This window comes from Watersipora subatra, chromosome 1, assembly GCF_963576615.1.
Source record: "Watersipora subatra chromosome 1, tzWatSuba1.1, whole genome shotgun sequence".
Taxonomy (NCBI): Eukaryota; Metazoa; Bryozoa; class Gymnolaemata; order Cheilostomatida; family Watersiporidae; genus Watersipora; species Watersipora subatra.
In genome coordinates, this window is record NC_088708.1 from 47264238 (window position 1) to 47287371 (window position 23134).

General features: G+C 35.5%; 2 protein-coding genes across 4 annotated transcripts; one reads left to right on the forward strand and one right to left on the reverse strand.

Annotated features, from left to right (window-relative positions):
• Positions 1–1501: 1501 nt before the first annotated feature.
• Positions 1502–18280, forward strand: LOC137385618 (DNA/RNA-binding protein KIN17-like). Its single transcript, XM_068072115.1, has 12 exons — positions 1502–1527; positions 4675–4815; positions 5224–5318; positions 6681–6847; positions 9275–9420; positions 11139–11226; positions 11765–11813; positions 12719–12818; positions 14095–14161; positions 15900–16067; positions 16933–17033; positions 17558–18280. Exons 2-12 carry the CDS (start codon positions 4690–4692, stop codon positions 17624–17626), a joined length of 1176 nt encoding a protein of 391 aa, XP_067928216.1. The 5' UTR covers positions 1502–1527; positions 4675–4689; the 3' UTR covers positions 17627–18280.
• Positions 18281–18366: 86 nt separating this feature from the next.
• LOC137385619 (translocon-associated protein subunit beta-like) lies at positions 18367–22949 on the reverse strand. Of its 3 annotated transcripts, none has more exons than XM_068072118.1 (5): positions 22880–22949; positions 22464–22636; positions 22126–22336; positions 19518–19595; positions 18367–18618 (listed from the first exon to the last, which is right to left on the reverse strand). In XM_068072118.1, the coding sequence occupies exons 2-5, from the start codon at positions 22634–22636 to the stop codon at positions 18511–18513; spliced, it is 570 nt and encodes a 189-aa protein (XP_067928219.1). In that variant the 5' UTR covers positions 22880–22949; the 3' UTR covers positions 18367–18510. The 3 variants fall into 3 exon arrangements, with proteins under 3 accessions (XP_067928219.1, XP_067928217.1, XP_067928218.1); XM_068072116.1 differs by having other exon boundaries at positions 22783–22935; XM_068072117.1 differs by having other exon boundaries at positions 22777–22929.
• Between the last annotated feature and the right edge of the window lie 185 nt (positions 22950–23134).

Here is a 23134-nt window from a genome sequence, read left to right on the forward strand (position 1 = left end):
GTATCTATTTTTGAATGTACCAGCTGTTATACCAACACACGTTTCTTGTGTGTTACGCTGTGTTTTTACGGTGGCCTGGTATATAACTGATTCAACCAGACATTCTCCTTCAAGGGGACACTGACTTTCACCTGCTCCACATTTGCATCTTCTTTCATTCTCATCTTCATTTGCAGAAGATGAGAATCATCTTTCATTCTCATGAAGAAAAGAATGAAAGAAGATGCGACTGTAGAGCAGGTGAAAATCAGTGTTAACTTATTCCTGTTCTTCTAATATAAATAAGCCCTCTAGCATTTTGGCAGTTTAGAACTGCGCTGACAAAGATTAGGATGTTCTAGAAACTGTTTGCCTGGTGCTGAACATGTCTCCTTAGCAGAAACATGGCTCATCGCCATCTTAAAAGGCTAAAAGGAGGTGGTCGCAAACACGTGATTATCATAGTCCATCTGCTAGAGGACAATCTGCGACACAGATGGGACCTGCCTTATACCCTACACATTATTGCGAAGTGGGCTAGCACTTCTAGAATTTACCTGCTAGGTATTGAAAAATTGCTGGCCAGTAATTACAGCAAACTTCATCCATGAAGGTTTAAAAAACTTATGGAGTTACTAGCATGCTTGCCAACCCAAGAGTGGGGCAATGCTTGAGATTTGGTTTTGGGGCAATTGATGTATCAATGATAGTATCTATATATAAAATTGTGGAAATTGGGGCAAAAATCTCACGCATTTCCACTTTTTCTTTGGTGTGATTGCGTGAGTTTCACGCCCAATGCGTGAGAATTGGCAGGCCTGGTTACTAGATTGTAGCTAGTAGTGCCGGCCGGCAGAATCGTTAGCCTCGGCAAAACTATAGCCGTGATGGATATGCTTTTACGAAATGTGATACCAGAACACCTGTTAAATTACCTTATCTTCAATATTATTAGCTCAAGAGTTATTGCAGTGCTAGTGAGAAAGATACAATGCACATCACTAACAATCTGGAGATACTCTCAGAAGTTCAGGAATAGCAACTCCCTATTCAAAGGAGCTATAAGTTATCAGGTTATTCATACTTGCTATATCATTGAAGCGATGAGAATAAACCCTAATTTTAAATTTATTGAGCATACTGAACACTAAAGAATTTTCAGTGAGATGTATGCATACAGTTGCAAACATAATGCGACAGCTAGTAGACTTGTGCAAGGACCCTGCAAGGCATGCCTTGGCGGTAGTATTGCGCATCCCATGCGACTATGTTTATCATTGCTTAATATGTAGGTACAATCGCCTTGGCCAAAATACAAGTCGACAAAAAACGTCGACTTCACTTCGTCCGAACCATTCTTTCTCTGAAACACCAAGCTAGTAATGTCGACGATCTATCAAATGAGAGTTGGACCAACTTGTTACAAAAGCGTTAAAAAACCAGTAAACTTTTTCAGCTAATCAAACGTCATGTAATAGCGAAGCTAGTTTCTCTATTTCAAGATATACGAAAATGAAGTTAGATTACGTTTAGTCGAAACGACGAAAGGTTTTTTACAAAATCGAACTTTTTACGATTGTAAACAAAACTACCATTTTAAGATAGCTACCGAATAGTATCATACGAACATTGTATTTTTAGAGTTAGCTTTATTTGGTTTTTGTAACCAATTTTATTGTCAGTATATGTATTTATAAAAGACTGTTCTCGAATGTTGAACAAACAAATAACCGTTATATATATCAGGGCCGTATTGTTCTATGCGGCAGCCTCTGCTGTGCAGAGGCAAAATTTCAGCAACCATAACGGCCAAACGGTGATTTTCTTGTTGTTTAGTGTCGACAATGTTCGGACGAAAGGTGCGAACGTATCGTGCACCGCCCGTTTTCAGAATATTACTTAGTGGTTGCAAACCTAGCGAATCCATTTCGACAACATTGTTTACTGCTCAGACTTCGGTTTTGTCCGTTCTGGATTCACATATTTAATGATAATGATCAAGTTTTAATGCGCTAGACGCTGTTGAACTGACGAAGAGTTTTGATTTTGACGACTACCATAAATTCTAGACTTCTAAAACATATACTTTTACTTAAGATCATCATTTTGATAGTTATGGGAAGGCAATTACTTACGGGATCGTGTAGAATAATTCTTGGTTGGCTTTACTAGCCTTATTGCAGTTTTACGAAATATTTTGACGATAGTCACTTGGCTGATTACAATTTGCAAAAGATGTTTGAAATGTTTTCTTTATTATTATATTTTTTATATCGACGCTGCGTGAAGCAGACGTGTTTAGAACTATCTTGAAACTTTCAAGAAAAAAAGAAATTTGCCGCGAGCTTTCTTCTTACTGCTCATATATCGAGTATGCCTGCTAATTCTTTTACTTTCTTTACGTAAAAACATCTACTTCATTGCATGGAATTCAACTCAGGATTTTCTGAGACTGCATACATGTAACAGCCGATTTAAACCTTTCGTAATTTTGTGTTTTTCTTTTTTTAATATCTGCTTGACAAGCTCTAGTCACATATTATATGTCTATAATTTGTTTGTTTAGTGAGCTATATTGTTATTTATTATTGTATGGAAATATTTTTTGTATAGTTTTTATTTTATGCTCACTTGTTGAACCTGTTTATCCTTGGGTAAGGGGGTAGTACCATTAGCACCAAGCCTGATCACCCAAGGCGTGAGAAGAATCTCTAACTTTGTTAAATTCACAAAATCAACCATCTTCAAATTTAAATAATCTTCAGGATAGAGCTCGTCATTCAACATCACGTTGAACTTTGAGTCACTCAGTGACTGGTGCTCTTGTTATAGATCTAGATAGCTCAAATCAGCTTCATTGTTCTAACATTATTTTTTTCTCAGCAGAATCGCAAACCTTCTAATATTCAATTTTAAATAATCTTTAGTCTTTTATTTATAGATTTGCTTTTTAGAGTTTATTATCAAATCTTAATCAATAATCATAATATTTTTCTTTCTTACCCCTGGCACAAGTTTACATACCACATGACATGTATTCAATAATTCGTACGGAAGGTGATACACAGCATTCTTGATGATTTTTGAGAAATTTTTATAGTATTATCCTTGCTTGTATAAGTTGCAATAATACAATTAAAACTGCTCTCAGATAAGGTTTCTTGTGTGTGTTCTGTAAAATTTTTTTCGATATTCGGGAGGGCGTTGCACCCCTTCCAAACCCGCCCCGCTGGCCGCTCGGGTCTACTGCAGCCCTCACAAGTTGCCTAAGGGTCCTACTCAATATATTGGCAGAGGCATCCTAAAAATGAACAATGCAGCCCTGATATATATACGCATGTATATAGTAATACATTTGAATACCTCTGAAGTTTTAGAACATTCTTGTGCACTGGAATCTGAAAGTGTTTTATTTGCTTACTACTGTAAAGTTAATGTTTCAGCTTACTGCAGCCTTGTGTTGCTTCTGAATACCTCTGAGACGATAGGACACTCTAAATCACTTTGTTGCAATCACCTGTTGTCATTGCAAGAAAAATAACCTTGGCCATTAAAGTAGCATATAATCGCTTTAAAGCAAAGACGTTACGGCTTCCTATCAAATTTTATAACCTAAAACTCCAAAATAACATTGATTTTTTTTACAGTTTTGTATATACTAATTAGGTATCGGCTATACTGTTTACACCAGCATTGCTTATCTAATAAGTAGAAAACACTCTGTAATATATCAGAGTGTTTTCTACTTTTAGATATCCCAAAATTACAAATTTTGTTATAGCAATATCTTTAAGCTATGAGTGTTAGGTTCACTATCTCAGGCAAATTTTAAAATTGATGAAGATCCATTGCTCTAAAATATTGGGAGTTACTAAAAGCATTTGTAATTTGTTTAAATATACATACTTGTATAGAGTGAGCAACATTAATCGAAAGCAGCTTCAGTAGATATGATAGTGTAATGTGAAATGAACCATCTTGACGTTGGAATTGCAGTGCCCCATTAATGCAGTATGCCTAAATAACATTTCTTGATGAGATTACCTCATCATGAAAAACATTAGACACTTGCTAACTAGTCTATGGGGTTACCAACTCAAAAGTTGTGCTATACAATATTTTAATAGAATGTTTAATGTCACATTGGCATGCAAAGAACTTATAGTCCCCAATTTTTTTTAATTTATTTGTACGCCATGCTAGTTTTTATTTTTGTTGTAAATGTCGTTTCAATTCCAGATTTGTTCTTGTATGTTCATATTGTTGGTTTCCTTGGTTGAGTTTATTAATTACATACAACTATTGTTAAGATTACATCATTCATTATTATTAGCCCTCAATTTGATGGGCTGAAAAATTCAGATCTATTCAGTTTCAGCCTTTCTAGTTATTAGTCGTTTTAATCCGCAACTGACTAAACACTCAGAGGTTTCAAGTCTTAAAGAAAGAGGAAAAATGAAAGTATCACTGCCCTATTGGTCGTCTCCTCAGCAGGCATTTAAATAATTTACTTAAATCAATCAAATGAACTCAGTGGAAAGATCATGTAATAAGCATTGTCTATTATTCGAGGATACTTGTACTGGAACATTGCAAGTGAAGGATGATTGAAGGCATTTTTCTTAGTTCTATTTGTGAATATGACGGTTTTCTTATGGTTTTATATGTAAATATGACATATTGTTTCAATTGTAGATATAGCTGACAAATATGGGTAAAGATGGAAAGAGTGGGGGCTTTTTAACTCCAAAAGCCATCGCTAACAGAATTAAATCTAAGGGTTTACAAAAGCTGAGATGGTACTGTCAGATGTGTCAAAAGCAATGCAGGGATGAGGTAACACCATTTACTTACTTTTGTTCCTACTGAAATATTTTTACTATGTATTATTTGCGAACAAATAATTGTACGAAATTTTATATAATTTTGTAACAACCTTTGATACCTGTAACATAGTAATCATAGAGCGTAATCATGGAAAATCTAGTAACATAGAATCTTGGAGAGTAGATAATTGCTGATAGTTAGGCACGCTAACTTACCATTCTGCAATAAATCTGCTTAAAATGAACAGAGTATCCAATCACCAAGAATTCTTCTGACCTCCTTGTGATTGCTCTGCTTATTTTAAATTCAGCATTTCCTACTTTTAACCATGTGTTAATTGTTCAGTGGTTTGATGTTTGTGTTCAATGGTTTTGTTAAATTAGAGCCATTCGTCTTACCATTTCAACTACTTTTTAGAATGGTTTCAAATGTCACACAATGTCAGAGTCACATCAACGACAACTACTGCTATTCGCAGACAACCCTGATGACTTTCTCGGAACTTATTCACAGTAAGATAGAATTATAACCAATCTTAATCATCTTATTTCCTTTGCCGCCCCTTCTTATTCCTAGTAACTGAGCTGGAAGTATACAGTCCTTGCGGTACATCATGTTGCCTTCTCTTATGGGTCATTTTTAAACGATTCAAATTGAGAGCGACTGACCGATAGCACTTGTGTTTTTAGTCGCAATAATTGGTGTTCACACTGTAAATTCCTGAGGGATGATCATTTTATAGTGCAAGAAATCAATGTCTACATTGGCATAAGGCACACTACGATTTCTATAGTTGACTGTTTGTAAAATATACTTTAACCTGTCCACACTTCATACAAAAATTGATACATTTTGAGATCTAAATTGTATGTTACAACCAGTGTATGTAGAAGCAAGTTTTTCTGTAAGAATATATTTTAATTAGTTTTATTCATTTAGCAGTTCAAAAGCTTATGATAACTCGTTTATAAATACAACAGGAAACTATACATAAAATAAATAATTTATATATATAATGACGTGAAAAGCAAAATTTAAGAATTAAATAAATTAAATTAATGAAATTGGTTGTCGTGTCGAGTATTTGCTGGATTTGTGTCGAATGTTGGAAAAATTATATGCTAAGGCAGGTGTAAATGTGGGTTTGATTGTGTATGTCAGATTTACGGGTTAACATGAATAAACTTTTATTGAATTTTGATTTTGCAAAATTCAATATTTATACAAAACTTGAACATCAGTAAAAAAATCTTATCCATTTTTAGCAGCTGATATAGGTTTTCTATCATATTGAAGATTACTGAACGTCCAGCATTGCATGGGGGATAAAATAATTGTTCAGTAAAGTTGAGTAACTTGAACCAGTAACATGAACCAGTCTAAATCTTTTCTATAATCATAGCTGTGGCTGAAGCCAGCTTAATAATCTTTATCGTGATCTCTGATGCATCTGGTAGCTAATGAGCTAAGCTAGTAGCACCTAATAGTATTTTTCCCAAGCGCTGCGAGTATTTTAGTCTATAGATTAAACTACATAATTACATTAAGTTACATAGATGTAATAAATATGTACACAATTATTAGTAGTTATTGCCAACTAGTGTAGTAGGTAGTACGCCTGTCTAAAAAACTGGAGGGTCTGAGTTCAAATCCAGGGCCAAGCGGAATTTTGTGTCCCTAAAACTTTATCGCTATAACTGGGCATTTGGATGACAAATGACAAACTCTGAGATTTATATATCGATGTCCGCATAATTTTATCAATTAACTATTGTTTTCCAAGCAACAATGCGATGGTTTTCACTCGGGTTTCCGCATCACCTGAGTATTTACATGCCTTCCTTCTTCTAATGTAACAACAAGCTGATTTTTAGAGAGTTCAGAGATGGATACTTGGACCTTTTGCGTCGGCAGTTTGGTACAAAGAGGGTGAAGGCTAACCAGGTGTACCAGGAGTATATAAATGACAGAGACCATGTACACATGAACTCCACCCAGTGGGAGACCCTTACTGAGTTTATTAAATGGCTTGGTCGAGAAGGTAGTTCAGCTAATATAAAGTTTTAACCACTATATTCATGAAGTTGTCATGAGGCACTAGACAGTACTACATCAGAGATACAATCTGTCCTTGTGTAAAAATAATCAGGTATCGCATCATGGTGTACTAACTATCGTCTTTCGACTGAGTCATGCTGAGGAACTGTTCGATCATAGCATCTAAAGATGTAAACACACTAGGCGATTTTATCGCGAGCGTCATGAGGAGGGCGGAGATATCGCTAGCGTGTGCATAAACACACTTGAGCGATTCACTAGCAAGCGATATAATGGGCACGCCCACAAACTGCCAATAAAATTCCGTATCATTAGTTTCTTCGGAGTTGTTAATAAATTTAGGTCAGTCAATATGGCGCCGTCTAGGCGACAACGTAAACAACTTACGCATTTGTTATTAAACCTATCTCACTTTCACGGATTGTACACTGCCTACACTACAAGAGACATAAGAAAAACGATTATTGCATTTTTAACTGTAATATTTTTCACTATTTTTGTACATATTTTATTTTGTAGTGGTTTTTTATATTTAGGCCTAGTGTATTAAATATTTACCGTTCTCAAGATGGTCAACCTGCGCAACGATTGACTCCAAATGTTGGTTTTCACCTTGGATTTTTTGTAATTTTTGTTTGTTATGGTGCACATGACTGGGAGTGCTATTATTAAATTTTATGAACAATTCAGTGCTCGTTCTGAAGATGTTTCAATATTAACAAAATAGCAAATTGTCGCTGCTGTACGTTGGTGAACATTGATGAGAAATAATTACCCGCCATAAAATTGCATTCTGGTAAAATCCAACCAATCGAAATGCATCTCGCTAGCGATAAAGTTGTGCAGAGAAAGTCTAGCGTTATCGCTCTGCATGAGCACGCTGGGTGAATTCTAGCGCAGATTAGCGCCACGCAGCGCGATATCGCTCTAAATATCGCCTAGTGTGTTTATACCTTTAGAGTTTTAGTTTCTGTGATTCTTTAGTATTAAAGCTGTTTCATCATTGATCCTTGGTTCTGCTACAAGCATATTCAGAATATTTGTGTAAGGAACATCATTGCATTGATGGCATTACGGTACAACTCACTTTTTGATACATCGTTGCCTCATCAAAACTTAGCAAATGAAAGTTTATTATATCCTGTTCGCAGAATTATTTTGAAGTCAACCATTCTGAAATGTCACTAAAAAAGTGTCTCTTCATGTAAAGGATCATGAGGAATGTTTTACAAGCGCATCTTGTCAGCTGTCCATATGAGAAAATAAGGGGGACCTAAGTTTAACATGGTTATCCATGTCAGCCATCAAATGCATGAGTAAAGTTTTTTTTTGATTATTCAAGTAAAACCATCCACACATTAAATAATTTGCTCAGGAGTTACAAACATAAGCTCAAAATACAGTGAATTGAATTCAAACCATTCTCTTAGGCTATTCTCAAAATAGAACAATAGTTTCTGAGACAAACATGTAAACCTAATGCTTTTTTAATAAATTGGTCAGTTATATCATTATAGGTAGTTTATATGCTCAGGCTAAGCTGGGTGGTCCGACAAGTGTTTTACTGTTTACTATGATCGTCCACGCTTCAAAATTTAACTAGTTATTACATTTACAGTTTATGTAATTAACTGTAACATTTCATTACATAAACTTAATTACTTACATCAACTGATTGATTACTTACATATCTGTAGTAGACTGCAGGACACTGGGTTGTGGATGAGACAGAAAAAAGTTAGATCATCCAATAGGGTAACAGAGAGTTGATGAATTGAATACAAGAATAGCTTTCCTATTTTTCTATTCAATTAATTAAGATGGTAAACTTCTCTGCAAGTCTTAGCTATTTTGACGGCGCCTCATTCTCTTTCATTTGTGCAACAGTTTTAACATGTAAATGTATTAAAGTTTCTGTAAATTATATACACTTGATTTTGCAAATTTGTGCATTATTAATGTATAATTATCATATATTTTTCTCAGTGTTTCTCATTAAGAACATTTTTGTAATGTAATGTAATAAGTATCGAAAAACTGCAGTTCTGTCGCACATTGGCCAATCATTGACAAAGATTTGTTGAAAAATTACTTCGAGCGTAGGTGTGTGTTGTCGACTGCTGGCAAAGCTATTATTTTAATCTTTCTGCTATTATATTTGCTTCAGGAGCATGTTAATCTATATTGTAAGAAATATTCTGTTTGTCTGTAATTAACTCATACTGTATCGGCTAAGAACACATTTTTTTGTGACAAACATTCTCGTTCACATCATCTCTTTCACATTCCTTAAACTGGCAGGTGTTCAACAGGCATATTTCCATGTATATCAGCTGGCTTCAACAGCGCATGTTTGTTCACAGTATGTGTATATAACGCGATTATCTTTCTGTTGTCAATCTCTCTGCAGGACTGTGTGTTGTTGATGAGACAGAAAAGGGTTGGTTCATCCAATACGTTGACAGAGATCCAGAGACTTTGAGGAAGATGGAGGCTTTGAAAAATAGAGAAAAACATGACCAGGATGATGAAGAGCGTATGGCGGCCTTTATTCAGGTAAAATCATGCGTAGTTATGCGCAATGTGGTTTCATCATAATTGTATTTAGAGGCACTGAAACATCATCAATCTGAAGGAATTCTGTAAAGAATGGTATGTGTAAAATTGCGCTAAAAAAGCAATTCTAGCATAATAGCAAAATGCATTGACCCGTCCGTAGGAGTTCTGTATACCAAAACTCCTGCTATATATGTCTATGAGAGCTCTTGCTATACATATATGTGTGTGTGTGTGTGTGTGTGTGTGTGTGTGTGTGTGTGTGTGTGTGTGTGTGTGTGTGTGTGTGTGTGTGTGTGTGTGTGTGTGTGTGTGTGTGTGTGTGTGTGTGTGTGTGTGTGTGTGTGTGTGTGTGTGTGTGTGTGTGTGTGTGTGTGTGTGTGTGTGTGTGTGTGTGTGTGTGTGTGTGTGTGTGTGTGTGTGTGTGTGTGTGTGTGTGTGTGTGTGTGTGTGTGTGTGTGTGTGTGTGTGTGTGTGTGTGTGTGTGTGTGTGTGTGTGTGTGTGTGTGTGTGTGTGTGTGTGTGTGTGTGTGTGTGTGTGTGTGTGTGTGTGTGTGTGTGTGTGTGTGTGTGTGTGTGTGTGTGTGTGTGTGTGTGTGTGTGTGTGTGTGTGTGTGTGTGTGTGTGTGTGTGTGTGTGTGTGTGTGTGTGTGTGTGTGTGTGTGTGTGTGTGTGTGTGTGTGTGTGTGTGTGTGTGTGTGTGTGTGTGTGTGTGTGTGTGTGTGTGTGTGTGTGTGTGTGTGTGTGTGTGTGTGTGTGTGTGTGTGTGTGTGTGTGTGTGTGTGTGTGTGTGTGTGTGTGTGTGTGTGTGTGTGTGTGTGTGTGTGTGTGTGTGTGTGTGTGTGTGTGTGTGTGTGTGTGTGTGTGTGTGTGTGTGTGTGTGTGTGTGTGTGTGTGTGTGTGTGTGTGTGTGTGTGTGTGTGTGTGTGTGTGTGTGTGTGTGTGTGTGTGTGTGTGTGTGTGTGTGTGTGTGTGTGTGTGTGTGTGTGTGTGTTTTATTTCACCTTTAAAGATTACACAATTGAATTAATACTCGAGACAAAATATAATTAACCAATGCGTGAAAAAATAACAATAAGTAAGAAATGATGATGGGGCCCATTGCGAAATGGCAAAGCCAGTGGTACGCGAGCCCGAGTCAGCAGCACAAAAACCAGACCGTAACACTCACTCTCCAGACTGGAGATGGTGCCTCAGTTCCACCTTATATTTACCGAGACATTTTATTGATCTTATTGAATTAGGTAGTCGATTCCACAGCGCAGGTGTTGCAAAGTTTGAGGATCGTTGACCGGCTAAAGTTAGATGATTAGGTACGGGAAGAGAAAGTAATTGATGACGAGTATTATAAAATGGTAGTGCTGGATCACATTTTGAGTAAAATAATTTATGGGCTTGAATAAGCAACTTATATTTATGCAATTTATCAATAGTTAAAATATCAGAGGTTTTAAATAAATCGTCTTCATGTGTAAAAGAACTCCTGCTATATATGTCTATGAGAGCTCTTGCTATACATACTTGTATATGTGTGAGAGAACTCTTGCTATATATAGTTATGTAGCAAAACTTTTGCTGCAAATCACGCACCAAGAAAAATTATCATGCTAGTGAATAATTTGTCATGAGTAAGAATTTCACAAAATGAGATAAATACTAGCCTGTGCTTGCACTTTATATTCATCCATACCGATAGTTTGTAGGTTTCTTTTATGTAGTCTCAAGTTGAGAAGGGTAGGGAGAGTGCGCAAGGATCGGCAGAGACGCTGCCTACAGAGCTCGCTAGGAGTGATGATGATGACAAAGGTCAGCTATTATATGCGCTTGTAGCTGTCATTGGCTGGCTCATTGGTTTTATTTTTATTAACATGAACCCTTGTTTTGTTAGTGTATTCATTCACAATGATATTTCTATTACATGTAAAATAGTAAATGTAATTGTTTGTTCCGCCTTCATTAAATTCAAAACTGGTATGTAGTGCTTATGCATCTATCTGTTAACATAGACAGACATATTGAATGCTGATTGTGTGGCAGACATTTGTAACAGCTAATAAGCTAAGCTTGTAGCACCTAATAGTATTTCCCCAAGCGCTTTTATCATGAGTGTTTTAACCTATGTAATAAATATGTGCACAATTATTAGTAGATATTGCCAGCTGGAGGCATAGTGTAATGGGTAGAATGCCTGTCTGGAGAATTGGAGGTTCTCCAGACAGGCATTCTATGTACATCTGTTAGCCTAGAGATCTCGTGATACTTTTTAATATTGTTATTCGATTTAATGAACTGGTCTTCTTTTTTTGGTTGTGAATGTGAGCAATTTTTATTTTATTACTTTTAGTTACGTTTGCCATGGGCGAAACGAGTAAGACAGGGACCACTTCAAATAAGTAAGTAGATCATACCTACCTTATACGTGTACATGTGTGCATTCTGACTCTCCGTCATTACATGTAACACAGCCTTCATATAACAATTAATATTTCACCTAAAGCTCAAATGTAAACCCGTGATCACACTAGTCTTTATTCAGATCAGACTGCTGAAAATTATTTCACTAAACTTCAATCAGGTTTGTAGTTAAACTTCAAATAAGAGTGACAATAGTTGTAATACACGAACATGTGTTTTTATGTGCTTCCTGTCAATGTGGTCAATTTCTTCTCTTGTGAAATGATAGGTTATTCCTCTTTGGGATTAGGGGTGTGAACATCAATTATTTTGACCAGAAAGACATTGTTGGGCTTCTGGTCATTTCTTCTCAGCGTGGGCCTTTTAAAAATCACTAAAATGAGACTGCGACACTCCTTACCACTTTACTTAGTCCCATCTTAAAGTTGGCAATTTTTAGATTATCAAATAACAAGCTGGGAGTTATGTTATCTCTGTAGTGTTGAGCCTTTACCTTTTGATGGCTGAAGTGTTAGGTCTGCGATGACCCAAGTATTAGGTCTGTGATGACCCAAGTGTTAGGTCTGTTATGGCTCAAGTGTATGGTCTGTGATCGCTTAAGACTTAGGCGATCACAGACCATACACTTGGTTTATCGCAGACCAAACACTTAGGCCCTAAGCGTTTGGTCTGCGATAAACCAAGTGTATGGTCTGTGATGCAACATGTAGGCAGCTTTCTGTGCTGTGTCTAGCAGGCTTACTTCGTGACCAATTGTTTTAATCTGTAACCAATGAGCCAGCAGGTTTGTTGATGGTTTGTTGTCTGTTGACCATGGTAAACATATTCACCTCCAAATATATATATAATATATATATATAGGTCTATTTTGTTTAATGAACAGACCTGCTACGGCGAATCCTCTAGTCGCTATTAAAGTCAAGAAGCCAATAAAGAAGGAGTCTGGAGTAAAGAGAAAAAGTGCTCTGGATGAAATAATGGAGGTGAATATATGAGATGGTTATGTGACAGTATGTATGTATGCAATTCGCTGTCTTATACCATTTAAAAACAAGGCCTTTCAACATTACATGCGCAATAGTGACAAAAAGAGACCCTTCTTAGAGGCAATATACTGTATGTACTAGGTGTACAAGATGCATGCAACAAGTACAAGTTACATTGTATATACAGACAAATTACAGAACAGATAGGTAATGTGTATGTAGCAGATTTACCAAATATACCTGGGAATATACAACTACTATACAATTGATACAATAAAGATATACTACACTCAGTCAAGTGCAAAAGTATGGAGCGGCACTATAATTTTCAGAACTTTTCATACGCCTGCACTTTAGAGCTCACTATAATCAACTTAAATATAATCAAGTTATATAATTTTAATCTTAAAGATTGCACCCTTTTTGTGATGTTGTCATATTGCTTGCGAGTTAAAACTTTAATTCTCCTAATTACATGCTACATACGAGGGCGATTCGATAAGTAAAGATAATTTCCTTATAAGTTAAAATATTATTGTGATACATGCATAATTTTTTGGAGGTAGATTCTTTTAGGTGTTGCCTTCACACTGTAATCATTTTCAATAACTTTGAGATTATAAATTTTTTTGGAGACTATTTCAAAATGGCTGCCCCTCTTGAAATTTGCTCACATGTTGAACAGAGAGCTGTAATAAGATTTTTGTCAAGTGAAGGAGTCAGACCAAGTGACATTTATAGGAGAATGAAAGCTCAATATGGATAGAGTTGTTTAAACCAAAACAGAGTTTTCAAATGGGCTAGCAGTTTTAAGGAAGGAAGGACCTCTATTGAGGATGAACCAAGGTCAGGCAGGCCAAAAGAGGCAGCCACACCATTCGATTTGGAGGCTGTGGACAAGCTTGTCAGAGCAGACAGGAGGATAAAGGGAGAGGAAATTGCTGAATCATTGAGCATCTCCATTGGAACAGTGCATTCCATTCTTCATGAAGATCTTGGGTACTCAAAGGTGTGAGTGAACACACTCAACTACTGTGAGCGAATGGTTACGAAGGCAATCTGCAGAATTTTATGCAGATGGGATCAAGAAGCTGGTACCAAGATGGCAGAAATGTGTTGACTTGTCTGGCAATTATGTTGAAAAATAAAAATAAAGTATCTAACTCAACTACAACTTGACTTATTGTAAAATTATCTTTACTTATCAACTCGCCCTCGTATAATCTACAACTGCTTGGCTGATTTGTAAAATAATTTTTGTTAATTCGTGTAGATGGAGGAGCAGAAGAAAAAGAAGATTCACGAACAAACAGCAAAAAAGGACTATTGGTTGTTTCCAGGTGAGAAGTGGGGATTTCTACAGTGCATGCGAGTTCGTATTAGAAAGGCTGTTTTCCAATAGTGTACTGATTATATCCAAAAACATTACCATGCACAATGTTTGTGTAGGATTTTTATTATTACTAGTATGCTATATACTATGCTACTAGTATGCTATATACTATGCTACTAGTATGCTATATACTATGCTACTAGTATGCTATATACTATGCTACTAGTATGCTATATACTATGCTACTATTATGCGTCATGAGAGATCGCCGTGTGTATTAAGTATGCGCACAATTACTTTGGATATGGAATGGTGGTTGAGTGGGGTAGTGCTCTTGCTCTCAAAACCAATGATCTGGGTTCAATTCCTGTGCTGGGTAATCTTTTTTCCTAACGCTTTTAGCGTGGCTTCGAATTTTACAAACATGGCTTTTATTTTAGTTAAGACTAGCTGTGTTGCCCGGGTAATAAAAAGGTTTTTGGTCAGAAAACTTATTTGTATTTAACATATAACAACATTTCCCATTCTAACTTTCAAACTACATATCATGAGAGAAGTGTTTTTTGTAGTTGAAGTGATTTAAGAGAGAAAATAAAAACAACTGTAATGGTTTGCAAACATTGTCAAACAACTGTAACTTTAAAACTTCATCTGAGGAAAATGTTTTGTGCAGATCAAATAAAAAATAAAACAAATATAAAAGGGTTTAAATGTAAGTGTGAAATATTTTGTAAATAATAGCTAAATGAAGTCTTTTTTGCTACGATTACAATAAAAGATGATTCGGTATTGATACAATTAATACGAACTGAGAAAACAAAATAAAGATTTTGAATAATAAATAACAAATAAATTTAAAAAAATAAAATGATTATAAAAAGGGTTAGATGTAAATGTGAAATAATTAGCAAGTAATAGTTAAATTAAGTCGGTTTTGCTACGATTACAATAAAAGATGATTCGGTAATTATACAATTAATACAAACTGAGAAAACAAAATAGACATCCTGAATATGTTAACTATTGTTAATTAATAATAACAATTAGTGCATAAAAGTGTGTGTGTAAAAAGCTTACTGTTCCACCAGAAGCTATCCACCAAAACTTTGAATACGATGATACTGGTACCTCTTGACACTGGTACAAACGTAAAAATGGGATATCGGACTGCTTTTGTCTGATCGAACGATGAGAGAACGTAGAGGCCATTCCCCCTCGAGATAATGCAATTGTCCGCGTGAAAAGTATTGACCTTCACCGTGATTTAGCAATTGAACTGTACAAAAAACCAAAAATAGAAGTTCACAAAAATGCGAAAAAGTATCGTGTTTCATAGAGCTAATAGAATTCGTTGAATTTCAAATAATACATCATTTCGCATGTTCATACGCTATAGGGTATATGATAATGTCTTTGATCAATATGCCTTGCATAGCTCAGTAGTAGAGCGTGTGGATAAAAAACTTGCGGTCGCAATCTCCGTGAGTTTACATTCACCGGAATGCGGAATTTATATTCAAGATTGTAATAGTTATAGCTGGACAAACTGAAGGACAGATGGCAAACTATGAGACATATATATTGATTGCAATACAGATGATGCCAACTAATTCAGCATTTCAAAAGTTTTATCAGTCCGACAATGATGTTTTGAAAAGCCAATCACACATAAGTCACGTACATGTTGGATTTTTATGAATTGAATTTTCTGTTTTCTATCCCTCTTAATCTAAGTCTTTTCATAGACATTGTGGTAAAGATTATAACAAAAAAACTCGGAGAGAAGTACCACAAGAGAAAAGGAGTTGTGACAGAATTAAAAGATAAGTACACGGCTGTGGTCAAACTACTTGATTCTGACAAGCAACTAAAGCTGGATCAGACTCACCTTGAGACTGTTCTACCTGCTCTAGGTTAGTTTCTCAGACTATTATTCTTCCTGCCCTAGGTTAGTTTCTCTTACTATTATTGTATCTGTCCGAGGTTGGTTTTTTCTTGGACTATTATTCTACCTGCCCATGGTTGGTTTTTCTTACTGATGTTCTACCTGCTATACGTTATCTCTAACTATTTTGGTTTCTATTAGGCTAGCAGGTACTTGTAGTAGGCTACTATTGTTTTATCTTCCTAGGCTAACAACTCCAGCTAATGTTCTACCTGGTCCAGGTTAGTTTCTCCTACTAATGTTATATCTACCAAAGATCAGTTTCTCATACTGGTATTGTTATATGTCAGTTATATATAAGTTAGGTGTATTTAAGTTAGTATCATATGACTGATTTACCTTTGATAGTTTAGTATCAAAGGTAAATCGGTCACAAACTTTTCTAGGTTAGTGCTAATACTTTTCCTGTAGGTTTTTCGATTGATACTGTACTAGCTTCCATATTAGCCTCAGCAATGTGTAGCTTGAAATGAGAGCTGGAGTATAAAGACCTTTGTACTGTCTAAGAATATATTTTTATTAAAGACATGAAACTTGATCATTAGTGTTCTGGCCCATAGGTTTATTGTCTTTTATTCCTGGTTCTCTGACATTTTGAAAACATACTATTATCTATATCCTCCTGTTTGATAATATAACTTCTTTGGTAGTTTAGTTGAGACTAATGTAGTCATCAATTTCTGAAAGCAAAGTTACATGTATATAACTTAGTGGGTGCATGTTATGAGTCCATATAATTGTAATGCGAGTAGTTCAACAAGCACAAGCAATTCTCTCTTTAGAATTTTGGTTTTATGTATTTTCTCCTACTGAATAGAACTTTCATTTTCTAGGAAAGCCTGTCCTTATTTTGAATGGAGCTTTCAGGACTGAGGAAGCCGAGCTACTAAAACTTAACGAAGAAAGGTTTTCATGTGATGTACGGATTTCTGCTGTACGTAAGCTCTGCTATCTTTGCTTCATTCTTTGGGTGGGTTGATTGTGCTTTAGTGGTACTGAATGTACTTTAGGGTAGTGAGAGCAGTTTAGGGGTGCTGAAAGTGATTGAGGAGTGCTGGAGAATGCTGCGTTGAGAGTGCTGAGAGTATATTAGAGGGTTTATGGTCGATTTAAGGGCGCTGAGAATGCTTTTGGGTACTGAAGGTGATTATGGGTGCCGAGAGTGCTTTAGGAGTAGAGTGCTGATGACAAATACTGACAAACTGAAAGCATAAAATTTTTTTGTGTTGACAGTTCGCTACTCTGTAAATGCAGATATCTATGTGGGGAGAAATTTACATTTCTCCCCACATAGATACTTGGTTGTAGGTTGGTTACCTAGTCCCTAGCTTGTAGTTAAGTTACCTAGTTCTACAGAGAACAATAAGCTCCTGTAATTACATCATAGCATATGGCTTTTCAGAGGATTTGTTGTCGAGCCTAACCAGACTGCAACAGTGGTTGAACATGCTTTTGTAGGGTCCACTAAAAGGAAAGTTGGTGTCCAACATACCATACGAAGATGTTAGCAAGTTGCAGATTAAGTGAAGACGGCCTCTGGGATTCATTTAAAAGTTATAAAATACTAAATTAACTACTCTTGTTGAAGCAACCTTTAAAATTTTTGGATTGTATAAACCATCCAGTAGCTGCTGGTTTCAGTCCATCTGACAATGATGGGAACTACATTTGTTACCATGTCCATTTCATTGTATGATCTGAAAGACGGAAAATGTTCTTGCGATTTTCTTGCATCAGAAAACTAGTGTTTATGGAAAGGCCATGAAGTGTCAATGCCATTTCATATCTGTATGTAGGTTGCAACATATTTTTTAAATTTATAATCAAAACATTTTTATAAGTATAGTCACATCAGACTTATATTTTTACATTTAGCTGTGTCAGTAGATTGATTTAAGTGAACAAAGAATTTGAGTGATCTCAGCAAGATGTGAAACTTTCAAAATCATCTTCGCCAGAGCATTCTAAAATTTAAAGTGTCGCATAAATGCTTCAAGTTGTATAGTACCTAATGTCATGCAATGTTTAACAGTTATGATAGTAGATGATGAAATTGCCCAATTCTTGTGCTTGTTACTGCATGAACAAACAGTTCACAAAATTGTCCTTATGTTACATGCAGACGAAGTAACCGCTCATTCCTTTTCTGAGGTTCTCACGGTTCGGAAGGACCTAAATTACATAGGCTTGCTGACCAACTTTTTCTTCTACATATCGCAGATATACACTTATCTAGTAACAGCTGAAAAAAGTAACAAAGCGATGCCTTTTGATGGTGGTTATTCACTATATTTGGTAAGAGAGCATAGAGAGAAATTTATGATATACATTCTAGTATCTATCTTGCAATGAACTAATATATATCATATACATGTACACATGTGGTGAAAAACTGTGCTGATTCAAAGCACTCAACTACGCTTGCTCTTGCTTAGGTACTGCTTGTGACTCTGTAGCCAAAGGAAATAGGGGAATGCTAGAGTTGGTACAGTCATCAGAGCAAAAACTGCCCAGTCAGCCTACAAACATATTTAACATCGTTGAGTGCGGATAACTTACTGAATATAGTGAACATCACTAAAGTGCAGACATAATGCGTACAAAATGTTGCCAACTTCAAATACAGGCTGGAATCTTTTACTACATTTTGTCAAAACACTGTCCTAATCAACTAGACTAGCCTCTGCTGCTGATTTTGTGGAAATACTCAAGCCTACTGAATACTATTGAATAACTTTATTTGTGTTTATGAAGAAAAATAATTGACACATGAAACGGATAATGAAAATAAGCTGCTCGGTGTTGACCAAAAATAAATCCTTGTCAATGCCAATGATTACAAAAATACTGACAGCAGGCACCACAACCTGCAAGCTCACATCCCAAAGCCTGCTGCGCCTAGTATAATCAAGAGCAGTGGGAAGTTATGACTTCATCAATGATAGATGATGGAGTTACCATTCATACAAACATTACAAATGTATATATTTGTATTTGATTTGTTTTGACACAAGCAACATGGTCTGAAAGGAGACAATTCCCAAATAAAGCAACTCGATATTAACATTTAATAAATAGCGAATACCAAGCAATAAACCGTCTTGTACTAATTCATTTATTTAAAACAGCTAAAATGTAAAATTTGTCACTATTTGTCACTACAGTCTATCAATATCATTATTCAACCTTAATCTATAAGAAAATTGGTATAATTTTTAGTGAAAAAATTTTACTGGTGAAAAGCCTCAAAAACTGTAGTCATACAAAAAAGGTAGTTTACACACCCTATGATATTCTCTGCGAGTCCCAAATCACTAGTGTAACACATTAGCTGATACCTTTGTATACATATTAGTATATATATTGTCATATTAGTATATATATTGTTGAACTAGACCCATACTATAAGTCAACTCACCATATGAGGAGAGAAGACTCTGTCAAAGTCCTGCTGGCTGACAATGCCTCCCTCTCCAGGTGCTGATGAATAGCCAATCTAAAAAGAAGAACACTTATTACCACATTCCATGTGATTTGTAAAGCGCATCATCTATGCATAAAAGAACCCAAAAATGACAACCAATTTACAAAATTTAACCAATTCTGTCTACATGTAACTATCATCGAACTTCTCACCTCCTAGACACCGACAGAATGCATGTTAACGGAACATAATAACTAGAATTCCACTGTCATACAGCCCACGACCAAAGTGATATTGGAAAAAAAAAGAAAGGGTACTGATGGTTGAGAAATGCAATATTAGCAGTCAAATGGCACTGCAGTGCAATAGGATAACTGCAATAGGATAACTGCAATAGGATAACTACAATGTACTGGGTGTGGGTGTTATTATATACAACAAATAGCAATAATGAAAGGAAAAGATTATATGTTTATATCTCTCCTCCTGCAAAAAAGAAATGCAATATTGGCCAATATTAGAAGTAAAATGCACTGATATTATTAGAATAACCAATATTATTTATATAGTAATAGTAAAAAACCAATGCACAATTTTGTTTACATTTCAAAACGGCATAGCTAACAATATCACGAAGTTGTTATATTATATTTTGTTGTTATATTATATTTAGTTTGTTATTTGTATTTTGTTTATAGTTGTTTATATTATATTCATATAGATTTTTAGAAAATCTGTACTACGTAGTCATTGTCCTGTAGTCATCCAAACGTATAATTAATTATTTCAATAATCTCATTAGAACCGTTAGAAAAAATATCATCGTCATGCCTTTACTTACACAGCGTTAGATTTTCAGAAAGTCTGTACTACGTAGTCATTGTTCTGTAGTCATCCAATCTTATAATTAATTATTGTAATAATCTCATAAGAAACGTTAAAAAATATCATCGTCATTTGCTTTACTTATACTGCGTTGGACATCAGTTAGAATGGAAAAGTATTCAAATGTGTCGGCGAATGAAAATGAAAAAAAATTGAAATCGGCAAAAATGAAACGATTTCTGTACTCCTATGTTAATTGCCAAAACCTTCGGCAATTCGACAATGCTATAGACTGGTGAAAAGTGCACGTTATTTTTTCGTGAAATGCGCAAGACTTCATCGTTCTATTATCTGTCCCTCGGCGTTTCAATTTTCGGTCTTAACTTTTATTAAACCAAGCTTTTCAAGTGTTTTGTGGCGATTTTCGTTGAAATTAATCTGTCTATTTGTGTATAATCCGATCAGATGGGTAAGTTTTAAGATAATACCGACAGTTTACAAAGACTTGGTAACATATTTAAATAGGTTTATATGTGTTTTGTATCGTTATTATACTTTAACGACTCTACATAACGATGCTTAAATTTGTTGATGAAATTTCTTGACGAGGGTTCGTCTCATTGTTGATGAATAATTTTCGTAAGTTGTGTGCACATGCATTTATCATAAAAACTCCCACACTTCGCTCCGCTCGTTTGGTCGTGGGACTACAATATTTGCCATTAAATTTATTATTGACTGTTGTCCAAATTTCGAAGCTCCATGTACCTTACAACAACAATTTTAGAAAATAACTAAAAACTAGCATTAGAACAGTGGGGACATGGCTTTGAATAAAACATATTACAGCAATGAGTCATACAATCTACATGAACTGGTTGTCAAAATTGAAGTTATTATGTCAAACTGCCAGTCGAATAAATCTTTCTAGCAAAAAAGAAACACTAAAATATTATTACTATTATTAGTACTAAGATATTCGTGAAGGTAAACTGTTTTCACCAATTGGGCTAATTCTTTCAAGTTTCCACAGTTTTGCCACAACATTTTTTGTATATTATTTTTATGTGGAGATAGTTTCTCCAATTACAGCACTCTCCTTGATTTGGTTTACAATTGGATTGCTTTAAAAAAACGTACCAAAATATCCTAGACTAATCTCACTTTTTTCACCAAGAACTTCGAATGAGGTAAAAAGAATTAGAGAACTATGTCTTGCTGTTGCTATTATGTTTATCCATTTGTACTTTTTTCATTTTATTTGCAACTAAATTATTGTAGCCAGTAAAACATATTGTTACCCCAGCATTTGACGCAATCAAAAAGCTTCAGTGTGGTGGGAAGTCAGAAAGAGCAGTAGTTTCAATTGTAGGCACAAACAGACCCTCACACTCTCTTGTATGATAAGAGTGTTTAGATGTATCTGCATATGTGTCTACTATTACCCCATTTGCTTTGGCTGGGTAAATAATTTGAACATTATTAGAAGGAATACTTGTATTCTGTCTTAACTTCATAAAGCTAACTATGTGGTTCAATCTAAAAATAAACCGAAGAGCTTGGTTTTGAATATTTTCCAACCTGTATGTCATGTTTTAACTTATAAAAGTTATATGTACATCAATGATATACAGCCCCCATTGAGGGGGCTGTATATCATTGATGTGCATCAATTCTGAAAATACTGTTATTATTCAGAAACAAGAACTAAACAACATACCTGCTTGAATGGTTTCATCTCAATGATTCAAAAGGTAGTGAAACAATTTATACTAACTTGAACAGTTTCAGTGTTTTCTGAGGCTTTATAAGTAACGTCTGCAGAGGTGAAATTGAAGTAACCAGCGCTCACTGACTGTAAAACGACTGCATGACTAACATTTGCGCCCGCAGCGATTTTTTCCCATCTCACTTCAAGCAGTCCACTAATTGTCTTAAATGCCAGTTGACCAAATGAAGCATCTCTCAGCAAAACATCGAATGCAGGCCTAAAATAGAAATGCCAAAATTAAGTTACCTTACCAAAGACGCAGTCATTAAAATAACTGGCAGATACGGATACAAATATACATAAAATAAATATTAATAAATGTGAAAAATAATTTAAATGCATACCCGTCTCCTACGTTGTAAATGTTGTACTCGACAGTAATATCTTTGTTTTGAACAAGATATTTGTTCAATACTGCTTTAGATACCAATAGATTAGCATATACATCTTCTTCGGCATTCACTAGCATAACAGATGCCACCAGCAAAGCAGCTATCGCGATCAACCTAGTTGTCATCTAAAATACATACCATATTTACGAATGGTAAGTATCCAACATGTTATCTATTTATAAAACACAAATATCTACGGCAGGTATGCCATTATAGTCATCTTACGTTCACATTCATAAATTTGGGCGATAAGGAAATAACTTACACTTACTTTTATTTATACACGTACGGCGTGTATAGCTAGAATATCAAAGTTTAATCAAATGATTAAGACTCAACGATTTGTTCGCAGATTACGACGAGCTTACCGTTCAAACAGAAATTAACTCCGTGGCAAAACTAAGACAACGTTGCAGTCGTGTACCGCTTCCGGTTAGCCAGGCGTCTGAACTTTTTAACCCCGATAGTTCGGTTTACAAATATTTTCACACTCACGCTAATCTTTTCTAACCCTACGTTAGCGAACTACACTGCGCTCGGTTGTACAGGCGGTTGGCCGCAACCTTTTGCAAAGTACTGCTAATAAAACGTCACGTTTTATTAGCAGTACTTAGCAGAGAGAA